Source organism: Limanda limanda, chromosome 13 (assembly GCF_963576545.1).
Source record: "Limanda limanda chromosome 13, fLimLim1.1, whole genome shotgun sequence".
Classification (NCBI taxonomy): Eukaryota; Metazoa; Chordata; class Actinopteri; order Pleuronectiformes; family Pleuronectidae; genus Limanda; species Limanda limanda.
This window is the reverse complement of record NC_083648.1, coordinates 8,030,232-8,044,640: the sequence shown is the minus strand read 5'-3', so window position 1 is coordinate 8,044,640 and position 14,409 is coordinate 8,030,232. Positions and strand designations below refer to the sequence as shown.

Here is a 14,409-nt window from a genome sequence, read left to right as displayed (position 1 = left end):
CTCGTCTTTGTTAAGCCCAAAGGAAATATGTCATGAATCAAGCCATGTAAGTAGGAATTATTATTTCTGGTGATCTCACTTGTTTCATGAACAAAATTGGTGTAAACTTTTGCATTTAGAATCAATAAATGCAACATATCGGACTCACCGGCAGCAACATTGCACAAAGTTACAGTTTATTTATTTAACTCTTTGGCTTTTACACTTATTGTTAATCAGAGTGTTGATGCTGATGCAGATTTCAACCCCTGGAAAGAGAGAGAGAAAGAAATGAGAACATGTTCACACACAACACACAATGATACAGGATCTTACACCTGCAATCAGACTGTTTACAACTTCTATACATTCACTTTTTGATTCAAACTTACATAAAGAACCATATTTTCTGCTCTTTAATAATGCATTTACCAACTAATTTAACAGGATTAAAAGGTTTATTTGGCTTAATAATTAAGATAACAATGTTTTCATTAGCAAATGGATAATTATGAGAGTGTTTAAGCTGTTTAAAATAAAGAATAAATCACATGCAGCTTTGTGTTTGATATAATCTCTCTACATTACCTTGCTACTCTGCAGTTCCGCGTCTGAACATAAATTCCTGTGTACGTGATATCACATCTCACTACGTTGTTGGTGAAGTCCGACTCCAGGACGTGGAAATTGGGATTGACAGTAACCTGGGAAAACAAAACATGAATAAGAGTTTGCTCTGCAGGCAGTTCAGTAAAATAAACCTCAGTGCTGAGAAATCAAAATCTGAGAGATGTTCTGCAGTCGAAGAGTTGATATAAAGTCAGGCTGACACGTTGCTTACCTTCAGGATATAGTTTCCTGGAGGAACATCAGTGATGTCGATCCACTGACAGTCGATGTTGGCGGCGTAGACGTCATGACATCCTGGGCTCAGACCCTGAAACACACAACATCCAAAACCCTGAGTGTGGTATGACGACTGTTTTCCTGCAAGTGCTGCAAATGAGGCAGATTTGAGAATAACTTAAATAAACAGCTCTTGGAAGTGAAGCTGTTACAAGACACCGGGACTGAAGAGCGGAAAGCCAGAATCACAGAGCTCAGACCCAGACAACAGATATAATAAATATTCCAACGTCTTCAGGATGTTTTTGGAATAAATCAGTTTTTGGTTTCAGGCGTGGAGCTGGAAAATGTCTAGAAAAAAATAAAAAACTCTGGAGCCTCTGATTGGTCCCATTAAATATCTTCACTGTTTTAATGTGATAAAATAATGTTAGATAAAATACTTTATTTTGGTCCATTTCCCCATGAGTGTCAAATTTACCATCAAATTAACCTTGGTACTGGAAGTTTTCACAGCTAATCTGGGAAATTCAAATTTATAAGCCACAAAATAATACTCCTGCTACCTACCTATCTACCTACCTATCTATCTACCTACCTATCTATCTATCTATCTATCTATCTATCTATCTATCTATCTATCTATCTATCTATCTATCTATCTATCTATCTATCTATCTATCTATCTATCTATCTATCTATCTATCTATCTATCTATCTATCTATCTATCTATCTATCTATCTATCTATCTATCTATCTATCTATCTATCTATCTATCTATCTATCTATCTATCTATCTATCTATCTATCTATCTATCTATCTATCTATCTATCTATCTATCTATCTGTCTGTCTGTCTGTCTGTCTGTCTGTCTGTCTGTCTGTCTGTCTGTCTGTCTGTCTGTCTGTCTGTCTGTCTGTCTGTCTGTCTGTCTGTCTGTCTGTCTGTCTGTCTGTCTGTCTGTCTGTCTGTCTGTCTGTCTGTCTGTCTGTCTGTCTGTCTGTCTGTCTGTCTGTCTGTCTGTCTGTCTGTCTGTCTGTCTGTCTGTCTGTCTGTCTGTCTGTCTGTCTGTCTGTCTGTCTGTCTGTCTGTCTGTCTGTCTGTCTGTCTGTCTGTCTGTCTGTCTGTCTGTCTGTCTGTCTGTCTGTCTGTCTGTCTGTCTGTCTATCTATCTATCTATCTATCCATCTATCTATCCATCTATCTATCTTCTCCCTTTACCTGTGTGTGGGATGTGCAGGCGTAGCGCCGCCTGAATCCAGGGTCACAGCCGGTGTCCTCGAGGCAGAAACTGGCCTTGTGTCCCTCGGCCACTTTACGTCCAGTGATGGCGTCCAACAGGTCGTAGTTACTGAAGGCGTCCATGCTGTGGTAGTGCCTGAGGACGTAGGGCGGATAGATTAGGATGAGGACTTTCTTTGAGAGTAAAACTTTGACTGAACTTTGAGGGTGTGGTGTTTCTCTGTTATCAGATGAAAGCGGAACCGTGCTAATCACAACATCTGGGTGATTTCCCTTCATGTCCGGCTGTGTAGACTCACTGGTGACAGCTGTGCCAGTCCCACTGATATCTCGGCTTGACGGGCAGGAAGTCCGAGGTGCCTTGATTCTTCACCTTCTGGGGGAACCTCAGGAGGACTCTGAAGTCGATGTCTCGCACGCCGGGTCCATAAGCCGACCTTGGATGGATCACAGGAGGAAATGGACGTATAAGCTGCGTTGGAAAGTGCTACTGGCCGAGCTCCCGGGGAACCAGTTGTCTTAAAAGTAACGGAGCGCAAAGAGTTTGTTCCATTGCACTTAATGCTTTTGGGAAAACCAATCCAGAACATTTATGTCTTGGCAGGAAAAGATGTTGGAGAATCACTGCTCCATAATAAGGTCAAACAGTTTCTGTAACTCGATCAACTTAACATTTATCCTCAAGGAAACTGAGATAATTCAAAGATATTCGAAACCACCGAAGAATTCTCCTCAATCATGTAAAATGTATCTTCGCCAAGCTGTAAAAACAAAGGAAATACATGTCTGTGTGTGTAACGTCTGTGTGTGTGTGTCTGCTTCAGTGTCTACGTGCTGTTGTGAGCGTGCTGAAGAGGTGAATCACTCCTGGCACCACACATTACCTGGCCAGACAGTTCTCCTCAGCTGCACAGCGGAGCGCGTACATCTGCATGCGCTGGATGTAAGCACCTGCTTGGATGGCATATGGGTCCGGCACAAGGTCGGGCAGCCCTGCAGGAAATTAAAGGGACAAATCCAAGTTTGAGATCTTGATGTTGATACACTCTCTGCTCACACTGAGAATAAACTGGTAAATACAAGCAGCTGTTTGTGTTTTGTTGGCTTAATTCATCACTTTTACATTCCTGATGTGTCATTCTGGGATAAACTGTACCAACGGGATCGTTCCCGACTTGACATGAATCTTTTTTCTCTCAGTGAGTGAGACGAGTGCAGGAGATGAAACATTTTGAGTGAGTCGGTTTTATCCTGACTGATGCCCAGGATAGGACAGTGGTGGAGGAAGAACTCAAACATTTTACTCAAGTAAAAGTAAAAACATATAGTCAAAAATGTACTCAGGTAAGTAAAGGTACCACTTTAACTTTTCTACTCTAGTAACATTAAGTACTTGTTTTTAAATATATACTTATATTAAAAGTAAAAGTACTTTCTAAGTGTAGTCTTTCCCAGAGTGAGTACCTCATTACCAATGAATGTTACTCCTGTTGTCACTGAATACTTTTAAAAAATCTTTAAAAAAATCTAAAATACTATGTTAGTAGCACTTAAATAGCACTTACTTATAGCACTTTGTAGTCTTGCTTTATTTTTAAAGAAATTATACTTTCTTGTTCCTTGTTAATCTTGGTTTGTACCCTCAGGGTTGAATGCACTTATTGTAAGTTACTTTGGATAAAAGCGTCAGCTAAATGAGATGTAATGTAATGTTAAGATTTCACACAATGCATTGCAAAAATGCAGGAGAGAAGAAAGTACAGATATTTGAATTAGTGGAGTGAAAGCCTGAAGATAAATCCACTTATATACAGTACTACTACATGAAAAATGCAGTAATCAAGTGAATGTACTTTGGAAGACCATGTTAGTCTAGGATTTGAATCCATTGCTAATTAACAAGGATAAACTCACAAATGTGACTCTTACCATTTTGAAAGTATCTTGTTCCATATCCTGAGTCGGGTGGACGCTGCGCCCCTGGTCTCTCTCTGCTGGGATACAAGTTGTAGAAAACTGAATTCCTGTGGTTTTTAAATGGGTTTCGAGGGTCGTCGTTAACCATGTCCTCTCTGTTTGTGGTCGCCTCGCTGGAAGCATCCTCTGAAGGTTCCCTCTCCACAGCTGTGGGAGACCCTGGGATGGATGGACCTGTCTGCCGGAGGACAGGGACAGCCTGTGGCACCGTGCGTAAAGGTGGCGCACCGGGTCCCGGTTCTCCTCCTGCGGGAGAGTCCACCCTCACACCTCCTCTTCTCCCGGGGACATCAGCTGAAGACCCCGGTGCAGATGCATTGATGCTGTTGATGTGTTCAGGGACAAGTCGTCGTGCAACTGGATAACCTGCAGCTCCTGTTCCCTGCTGCCTGGCCCCTGATGCATGAGCATTCACCGGCACAAAGGGTCTACCTAGTGCATACGACCCTGCTTCTCCACCTGGATCGGTCCTGATCACCCTGGACTCACCCTGTCCGGTTCTCACAAGCATGGTTCCTCTGTGCGCTCCGGACATCTGGCTCCTGGTGCCGTCCCTCCTGCCGCTCACATACACCCTCGACTGGCTCCTGGAGCGAACCGGAGCCTGGTACTCCGACCCGGTGCTCATCAGACTGTAAACCTGCCCGTTGTTCTGCCACTGGACCCGGTGCCGCCAGGGCCCAGCCGAGCGCAGCTGCCCGCAGATCAGGGGAAGTAGTCCTTGGAAAACGTATAAAAGTAAAAGTGATCCCGCCATGGCAGTGAAAAAACTAAATGAAAGTGAAATCCCTTCAATAGGTTAGTGGGAAATAAATTAATGGGATGCAGTGCGCGCACAGATGTTTCTTGGTGGAAGGTGGATGGGAAGCAGGAGTGCGCTCTCTGCTCCTTTTACGCAGAACAACATATCAGTTCTCAGGAGAGGAGGGCTGGAGTCTCCCCCCCCCCCCCCAAACTCATTTATCTAATTCAGCCCAGTTACTGATGCAAAGTCAAAGTTTCTGTCAGGAGGATTTAACCCGTCCCTGCCCGTGGTTTGGTCCCGTTACACAAGCCTTACACAAGGGAGTTTGCTGAGTAAACTTTACGCACTGGTGTGAGCTGCAGTCATCTGAATGTGACCAGTCAACCTGCTCGTCCTCAAGTAGCAGAATCAATTCACTGCAGAAATAAAGAAAAAGGTTTCTGTTGAATCAGGGTTTTAACTTCACTTTCACATCAGTCGTCTTCTAAATTAGAATCTGCAGAGAAACACAGTTTAATGAGTCTTTGATGTATAAGACTGACTTTAGAAACTTGTTTTATTAGTATTTGGTTTGACTTCGTATCATTAAAGTGTCTGAAATGTTCAGTTTATCAATATCAAAAATCACAAGAAGTATCTGATGCGTTTTAAAACAACTCTACTCGGCTCCACGGTCCCATGCAGGACTACAGATCCACCACACGGTGGCAGGCTGCATCTACACGTTACCTTTCCTCTGTGGAGAGTTCATCATCAGTCCTATAGATCCCATGAGTCCATTCGAAGAGATCCTAGTTTAAGGCTTCACTGACTCTGTTGTGAACAAACAATGTTTTTATTATTTCTGTCTACGTTTAAGCCCAGTTTCAATGGTTTAAACCCAAACTGAACAATATATGCAAACAAACTCCAATATCATTTTAAAACATGAATGTTTCAAATGAAAGTTCGTTTGACCTTCAATACTTCTTGAATTCAATCTTTTTGTAATTAAATGTTCTGCTTCTAACTGAGATTTATTGACATCAATATAGATATTAATATTTTTCATTCCTGGAAATACACAGAGTGTACTGTTATGTCTGTTCACAGAATCCAATCACTTATTATTTATTGACAATTTACAGGCGACCTCATAAAGTTATACAGATGGTGGTTCAAAGGTCAATTAACTACGTGCAAAAAGCAACGTCGACACAGTGAGAACAGAATGAAACAAAGAGTGCACAGGCACATGGTAATTTTAATCACTGGCTCCTTAGGATCCCTATTTTCTATATTTCTATGTTTCTATGTTTCTTTTGTACAAAACAACCTGTTAAGAAGTTGTTTTAGAATTAGATGATGCATCATATTTTATAGGCTGTTATAGTTACAGCTGCCAAACTGAAAATGTGTGTATTCTAATACATGAACAGCAGAACATGGTAATAGCACTTTATACAGCACGTTGGCATATATAGTGCCCTATATAATACATTGAAGCATTTAAAATGATGAAAATGACAATTAAAAGAACAATACACGTTAAAAACAAAGAAAACAAAAGTTAAGAACAAACATATAAGTACACAAACAGGAGGGGACTTCTGTAAGGTGACTTCAGAGAGTTCAGATTGAGAGTTTGTGGAGCATGTTGTGTATTTTACTGAGCAGCTCAGGTACAAACATGACTTTAACTAAAGATTAAAGATTATTGGCATGACTCAGCGACAGGGACGTGTGCGGCTGCATGATATGGAGTCACACGCACAGAGGAGAATCTACACCTTCTGATCTACAGAGGACTCCAGCAGAGTTCAGTGTGTGTCACCTCTCACATGCAGGATCACGGGGAGTGTTTCCTCTGCCAAATAGGGCAACATGGTGGTGAGGCCGCGTGTTTTTCTATTCTTGGCAAAGAAGAAACCCCACCCCCTGCTGCAGAGCTCGGCTCCACCTGTTTCCAGACCGTATTTATAAGAGCGGCAGATCCTCGGTACTGGTTTGGCACAAGACTTCCCGAGCAGGACATGTAAACCACAAAGTTTAGCGAGTGAGTATTAACGTTGAATTGAGTCTTTCTTGTGTGTCTGAAGTGGAAGTAAACAAATCACAATAAATGTTGCCACAAAAAAAAACTTAATGTTTTCTGTAAATTAATGTTGCTTGGAAATAAAATAAAGTTTCTGGTTGTTTTCATGGTGCTCAGCAGCAGCAGCAGCAGCAGCAGATCTCACCCTGAGTGAAAGACTAATTCTTGTACGCTTTGAATATATCTGATCCCATGAATCTAGGTGTCCAGGCTTTGCTTCTTGTGAGATTAATCGAAGATGATGGTCTTAAAATGGTTTTACCACAAGAAAGCTTCTCCTACAAGGATTATACCTGTTGTCCTCCCCCCGAGGCCTCACACTGCAAGTCTGAGGAGTAAAATGATAGATCCTGAAGGTTTACCACAGATCATGGGGAGACAAGACAGGTGAGACGCTGACAATAATGTTTGACAAGTAAAAATGATTAATCTCTGAGCAAATCTCAACTCATGTGGATACTTAGGTTCCATCCTGATACACTGTGACAGCAACGTTTTGAATAAAGCTGAGCTGATTTATGCAATGTGACCTGAATGGAAATAGAAAAGTGTGATGAATAGTGAATTTCATGTGGTTTGGCAGCTGCAGCTCGGCACATCCTCAGGTTTCTTGTGACCTGTGTCCTGCTCCTCTTTGATTGAGCTTTGCCAGAGTCAGCGTGGTCAGCTCTCCTCACGTTTCAGCTCCGAGCGACTTGTCCCTGTGTCCGTCCTCTGGCTTTCATTTAACTACACGTGACAAGTTAGTGTTGAGACCACTTGACACGTGACCCACCGACTCAAACTTTACACAAATTCTGTCAAATGTCAAATCCGACAAGTTTTGGTCTGTAGTGTTGGGACGTGGCATCAGTGGTGTAAGTAACTAAGTACATTAAGTCAAGAGTTGTAAGTCTGAGGTGACATGACATTACAAAAAGTTATACACCAAAAAATTAAGATGTAATTTTCATAATATGAAATAATAGAATATAACGACTATAATGTAATATAATATAATATGAAAGATATAACATATTATAATGTAATATAATATAACATAATACAATAAAATAAAATATAAAATTATCTAATATAATATAATATATTCTAATAGAATAGAATAGAACAGTGTAAAACAGAATAGAATAGAATAATGTTTGGAGACCAAACATTTGGATAATAATAATAATAAAAAAATATTTAACGTAATTAGGAAGTCTAAACAACCCTGAAAGCATGTAGAGATTAAACTTTGTGTTATGTTGAATAAACAGTTAAACTGTCACTGTGTGATTTAAGATCACCCTCTATGGGTGTAGTTTATATATTTAACACAAATTAAATGTGTTAAAATCTCTAAATATTCATATGAAAAGTATTTATGGTGCCTTATAAATAGTGTTTATCTACTGGGTATGAATAATATTTACGACGGGGGGGGATTTAAAGTCAAGTGTTGCACATTAACCAAGTCACTTGTTCCATTTTGTCTCAGTGCGGTAGCCATAAATATTTCTGTGTCACATTCACAACTGTTCACATGCCTCAGGGGTCCTCACTCACTCATATGAGAGGGGGGGGACATGTGATAGCCACTCATCATTTCCAGGGTCACTGCCTCCCCACCCTAATCCTAATATGGATACCCCAGTTTTAACTTTGGGGGGTTTCCATGGCGGCGGGTGACGTGGGACCACATGCCGCCCCACAAGGTTCTTCTACCCCCCCGCCTTGAGGTGGCGTGAGGGGACTGGCCCCTGAGTCAGACCCGGCTGTGCAGCGTCAAGTGGGTGTGTGTGTACTTGTTAAATATACTCCCCTGACACCCCAGACCCTTATCCTAAATATAAACTGACAGAGCTGCTCCAGGCCAAGTGCTAGCATTTAAAAACTCTCAGACACGCATCACAAGACCCCGACCCCCCCCACGAGCACGCCCTGGGTCCCGGGACCGAGTAAAGTACAGTGAGAGCTTTTCAGGGATCAGAACAAGCTCAGATTCAGAACAGTGATAATAAAGAGTAATAAACAGGCAGAGTATCTTTGACTCTATCTGCTCGGATTATAAAAACCTTTGATTTGTTAATCATTTGTTTTACAGTCCGGATATGAAACCCTCATGGTCCCAATATAATATATATAATATATAATATGTAACCCTTATTGAGTTTTTTATCTCAAATATCAATAAAACTTGTGGTTCTATGTTTCATGTGCCGCCTGTAGATCAGTGTGGGCGACTTTATTAAAGGACTTTTGAACTTTTGTGGAAGTTGCGACCTTGGAAACAACAGTTGGAAAGTAACTAAGTACTTTACTTGATTATTTCCATCTTACAAAACTTCAAACCTTTTACACATTCAAGAAGGAAACTTTCAATTCAAGTGTTTCTGGACAAGTGTATCTGTTTGTTTTCACATTAACAGATATTAAAAAATGAACCATAAGATAAGCTTATAAAATACTATGTTATACTTTGTTATGTTATACCAATATTAATAAACACCAAGTCGGTTGACATTTGCATTTCCACTGAAAATACATTTCCCCTCTAAACTTCTTGGATGGATACTACACTCAAAGTAAACGGATATTTAATATAAAAGAAATATTAGGTTTGATGCAAATTTCCTTATTTCCAGTTGATCATTTCATTTCCCACCCACTCGGTTAGGAACTAGTGGATGAATCTACTTTAAAAACTAGTTCAAACTAGTTCCACCTCGAGCTGCAAGTGCAAATAAAAGCACTATATGTTGATTGTGTGGCAACTTACATAAAAGAGGGTTAAGGATTAGTTCAGGGCTTAAGGCAAACACCACCGACCAAGCTGCAGCAGGAAGAATACTAAACATAACATCTAATGTAAAGTCTTTAGTCAAAGCTCACATCTTCAGAACTGCTTTCAACGTATAATGATGTCAAGTATTTGTCTTTAAGTTCTTAATAATGTATGTTTGAGCTCCTTCAAATAAAAGGAACAAAAATCTAGAAAATAAAATCCATTATCATTATCAATGTGTTGTAAGCAGCAGCATGAGAGTAAATCCAGTCTCCTTTCAAACGACTGGTTTTCAGTGTGGATCCAGATCAAAGTGTTTTTCTTTCATCGTCTCTAACATTGTGACATGAGGTGTTTTGAAACCTATTCATCGATTCATCAGAGAATAATTCATGGATCTTAATTAAATAAATCAGGCATGTTCATGGGATTGATGTTTATGATTGTGTGAGATTTGGTACAGATCCAAATAAAAATCTTTCAAATTGGAATGTGTTTTCATAAAGAGACATGTATGCTCTCTGCTGAGTGACGCTCTTGTCACGTTTATGTTTCACATTGTTTCAACTGACATTTGAGTTTATGATTTTCCTTCCTGTAATCAGCGTCTTATTGTCTGTTCGGAGGAATTTTTCTATCTAGCTTTTTATTGCGGAGGTTATCTTTGTGATAAGGAGACTGGGTCAAGAGCTGCAGGACTTTATCAGTGTTTGTGTTGTAAAACGTGAGATTTATACCCCTGAACAAAACATGTGAACAAAGTGAATGAGTGATTTGAGAAGAAGAACAGGAGCCATACAGTGGATTCAGTCATTTCTTTATGTTGCATAACACAAATCGTTCCTCCCAATGGGGATTTTGACTTATATCTTATTTGATATCTGCCCCTGATGTTAAACATCGGGCAGTCATGAGGTGGTTCATCATTTTAGAAAAAGTTACAGGATTATAGAAAACAAGACAACTTCTGCCATTAGTTCTTAATAAGTTACATGATTGACTATTTACAGATCAGACTAGAAGAACCGAGCTGGTGTTACACATTTACTCAACATCATATTTACAAGTCTATACATAAGTCCGCTGTTGACCCCGTCCGGCTGCAGAGAGAGAGAGAGAAGAGAGGAGTTACACACTCTGAATAAAACACGTGTTGTTCATCTGTCACAGCCCGTTCATCTCAGGATTCCTCGTACCTATAATTTGTTCAGCAGGGAGTTCTGAATGCTTTCATAGACTCTGTTGTAAATGTTTTCCGTAGATGTCGTCCCGTCGAGATACTCTGTTCAGAGACAAATCAGAAAAACGGTTTGAAACATTTTGCTTTTATTGTGACGTCCAGGTTGTGGATAGGAAGATGGATTAATGTAGGAAACTGACATTTAGTTGTCAAGGGGAATAATCGGTTTAACGAACCTAACGTGTCGCAGTTGCTTTCCATCTCTTTCCTGTGTTTCACGTACATGGGCCAGACGTGGCCGTCGAACAGGCCGGGGGGGTCGGGGACTGTGTATGACCTTGTACTGCGGAAACATAATAGATCAGGTCATATTATAACCTGAATATAGTGTCCAACACTTAACTTGTCGTTGAAGAGCTTGTTACCTTCTCCTCCTTTTGCACTCCTCCCGAGGAATGGCAATGTAGTAACATTTGTCAAAAGCGTCGATCAGAGGCCTAGAGGGAGGAGCTCAGGTTAGTGAAAAGCTTTAGAGGTCAAGATGTCAAATCTTTCAGTGATAATGAGCGGAACACACTTGTAGTTATAGATGAGGAACCCCTCGATGATGAGAATATGGATCCCCTTCTCCCCTGAGTCGGACTCCTCAGCTTCAGGTGATAGACTGACCCCGTGAGAGCGGGCGAACTTGACCGGGTTCTCCTTCCAGCCCTTCACTGTGTTAACCATCGCCTCCATGTCCAGGGCGCTGATAACTAGAGGGTAGAGAAAAGAGAGGATCTTCACCACACATGCAACCAACGCTGCTCAACAATGTGCTTGAAACTAGTCACCAACAGTGAATGGCTGTAGCATTCACATAATAGATGACATATCCAATGTTTGTTTTTTTAAGAAATGTGCAGGAAAGAAAAAGTACATTACGGCATGGTTTTCCTACACGGGAAATCCATTCTTACCATCCCACTGTCTAAAGCCGTCCTCCCCGACTTCTATTTGATCAGGTTTCTGAAACAGTCACCAATAAAACATTGCTGCAACCTAGTAACCAGTTGGAGCTGATCACACCTGGACAGGGCAAGTGAAGGACTCGTCTCCACCTAAAGTAGCGAAACGCTGACGAAATTTGAGTTTATCCTAAATAATGTCTTTAGTATTTCCAAAAACTTTGCATAAGGGTGGTGAGGCTCCATATAGGACTTTGTCGGAGAACTATCGTTTTCAATTAAACTAAAACTAATCTAAGTCTAAGTCTCAAAATCCTCTTGTAAGAAAAATTGCGATCTTTTTTTTTATTTCGCTTTTATTTTCTTTCCCGAACTGTGCGGATCCAGCCACCACCCTCATTCTCTTTCTCTCCATTTTATATAATGTGAAAAAAGTCAGTGGTGTTGACGAGATGTCGACCGACCCTGAATGCAGCACGAAGAGATACCATTTTCTGGCTTTTTTATAATTATAAAAAACAATTTAAAACCAAATTGTGTTTATAGTCATGCAAGACGTTGGTTGGACTGAGACATTTTAAGTGGGGACGCTCGGCCCTTTCATTGGCTGTCCAGGAAACAATCAGCCAGATGCATTACTAGGCTACTGCGATGGCAGCACATCTCAGACTGGCTGATAATCACTGAGCACAAAATGTCCTCAAGGCTACAGCTTATTTAACAAATAATATATCAAAAATACTTCTCTTGTTAACTCAAGCTTAAATAAACACAATAAAAATAGTTATTGTAGCATTGAATTGAATGTTCACTGATTTTTAAATCTGAACTAAACGGTTATTTGCATTGATCTTACCTTGAAGAAGTCATCCTGATGCACCACACAGCAGTTAGGTAATGTCTTTAGAAGACTGTTTGTCAAAGTGGTCTTCCCACCGTTGGTCACTCTGCAATCAGAAGAGATTTGATGCCATTAACACGAGTCACACGTTAGGTATTTAACGAGCAGGTGAATCAGTGGAATGACACTTACCCTCCGATGCCGATGATGAACTTCATTTTCAGTTGTTGTGTGTTTTGGTCACTTGTGGAATTAAGTAAATAAAAGAAGGGAACCCAGCCAAATCAAACTGTCTCTACCAAAGGTTTCTATTGAAGACCTTCCCCTCGCTCTGTTCCACAGACGTTCCCTCCTTTTACTACTTCATTGATAGACAATCTCCACGCCGGGTATATATAGGGATTTGATGCAGCGTCACGCCCCCCCCAAACCAATCAGGCCTCTTTGTCCAGCAGCCAGTCAGCTGACACTACACAGCATGAGAGGAGGACGGAGTAGGAACGTCTCATTTGCATGAAAGCGGATCCGTGATTTTCCACCTGCTGTCCAGGGGGTCAGCGTGGACACTCGACAAATCCCACACCACCAGAGTTCTTAGACTATTAGAGAGAAACGAGTGATGTGGCCGAGATGTGAAACGTAAAATGAAACCTTGTGATAAGCTTGACAAACACGTGGTGAGTCTGCAGTTGTAGACGGGTGACCATTACAGTCTGCAGCTTCTACAATCATTGGGAATTTGAGATAATATTGACAAACTCCAAGTCTTTCAGACAAAGAGATGTTTTGTCCAAGAAAAAGTATCATTTAGAAAGGAGGGAAAAAGTCTGTGAACAGCACAATCATTAGGATTCAGTGTGGTTCAGGCCGGGGGGGTATGAGTCACACCTTGTTCCTGACACATCTGTATCACAAAGAAACAACCTGGGTATTTGGCTTTTCACACGGAAAAACTCTCCATGCTTCGACAGCTCCAGACGGGTGAAAACCAGAAGCAGCCGGTTATATTTAGACGGCTGTTGTGAGTCTGCCTACTGTGTCACACACATATTTCTGATGCAACCGGCCGGAGAGCATGGCCGCAGGCTGTGTTACCATGAGTCGCGGCCGCATGTCTGATAGCAGCTTTTCTTTGAACGTGCAGAAGCCCACTGCTTATCTCCACCGTTTCCTCACACAACTCCGGATGTGTGCGGTCTCACTTAGTGTTGTTTTACAGTCTTTTTTACGGCCTCTTATCTCAGCAAGCGTAGGTGTGAAGGAGAAGCTGAACTCGTGTTTCACAACTCAAGATACTTTCACATGAGTCAAAGGGATCCGATAGAACATTTTTCCCTCTTAGATAAAAGTCGTTGTCAGTCATGAGGTTATTAGTTGTTGGTAAACAGAGGAAGTTACTTGTGGGTAAAGAATTCAGGATTATAAAACTGCCCTACATACGCTCAGACACACTTTAGGACCCCAGAGCATGTGATCCGGTATGTACAGCATGTGGGGAACATTCTTCTTCCATCTAAGACCAACAAGACAAACCTTCACTTGAGCCCTATGTTGACGCCTACATTTAGAATTTGACAATCAAATTACCTGGGAAGTTGTCAAATTATCTACATTTCCAAGGCTTAAAGGAAAAGATTGACATTTATCGAGGATTACATTTTCATGACTCAAATGAGACTCTCATGTTTCTGCAGTAGTAAGTAGTTCGACTGTACAGTATATAAATATGGACGCCTTTACAGTGAAGCCAAAGTGTCTTCATCGCCCCTTAATGCCTGGCTGCAGTAAAGGTCACAAACCCCACCTCCTCCA

The 14,409-nt window shown here is 41.0% G+C and overlaps 2 protein-coding genes and 1 long non-coding RNA gene across 5 annotated transcripts; 1 reads left to right on the top strand and 2 right to left on the bottom strand.

Annotated features, from left to right (window-relative positions):
- Positions 1–563: 563 nt before the first annotated feature.
- loxl5b (lysyl oxidase-like 5b) lies at positions 564–4,821 on the bottom strand. Of its 2 annotated transcripts, XM_061084842.1 has the most exons (7): positions 4,255–4,803; positions 3,999–4,185; positions 2,954–3,062; positions 2,369–2,506; positions 2,049–2,205; positions 821–916; positions 564–683 (listed from the first exon to the last, which is right to left on the bottom strand). In XM_061084842.1, exons 1-7 carry the CDS (start codon positions 4,801–4,803, stop codon positions 564–566), a joined length of 1,356 nt encoding a protein of 451 aa, XP_060940825.1. The 2 variants fall into 2 exon arrangements, with proteins under 2 accessions (XP_060940825.1, XP_060940826.1); XM_061084843.1 differs by having other exon boundaries at positions 3,999–4,821.
- A 1,961-nt stretch (positions 4,822–6,782) lies between these two features.
- Positions 6,783–7,797, top strand: LOC133018159 (uncharacterized). Its single transcript, XR_009682800.1, has 3 exons — positions 6,783–6,826; positions 7,068–7,252; positions 7,449–7,797. It is a non-coding gene; the product is annotated as an uncharacterized LOC133018159 (long non-coding RNA).
- Positions 7,798–10,444: 2,647 nt separating this feature from the next.
- Positions 10,445–12,945, bottom strand: LOC133018131 (nicotinamide riboside kinase 2-like). Of its 2 annotated transcripts, XM_061084446.1 has the most exons (8): positions 12,790–12,945; positions 12,613–12,703; positions 11,769–11,817; positions 11,387–11,564; positions 11,235–11,306; positions 11,046–11,152; positions 10,826–10,911; positions 10,445–10,729 (listed from the first exon to the last, which is right to left on the bottom strand). In XM_061084446.1, exons 1-7 carry the CDS (start codon positions 12,813–12,815, stop codon positions 10,826–10,828), a joined length of 609 nt encoding a protein of 202 aa, XP_060940429.1. In that variant the 5' UTR covers positions 12,816–12,945; the 3' UTR covers positions 10,445–10,729. The 2 variants fall into 2 exon arrangements, with proteins under 2 accessions (XP_060940429.1, XP_060940430.1); XM_061084447.1 differs by lacking the exons at positions 11,769–11,817; positions 12,790–12,945 and having other exon boundaries at positions 12,613–12,680.
- Between the last annotated feature and the right edge of the window lie 1,464 nt (positions 12,946–14,409).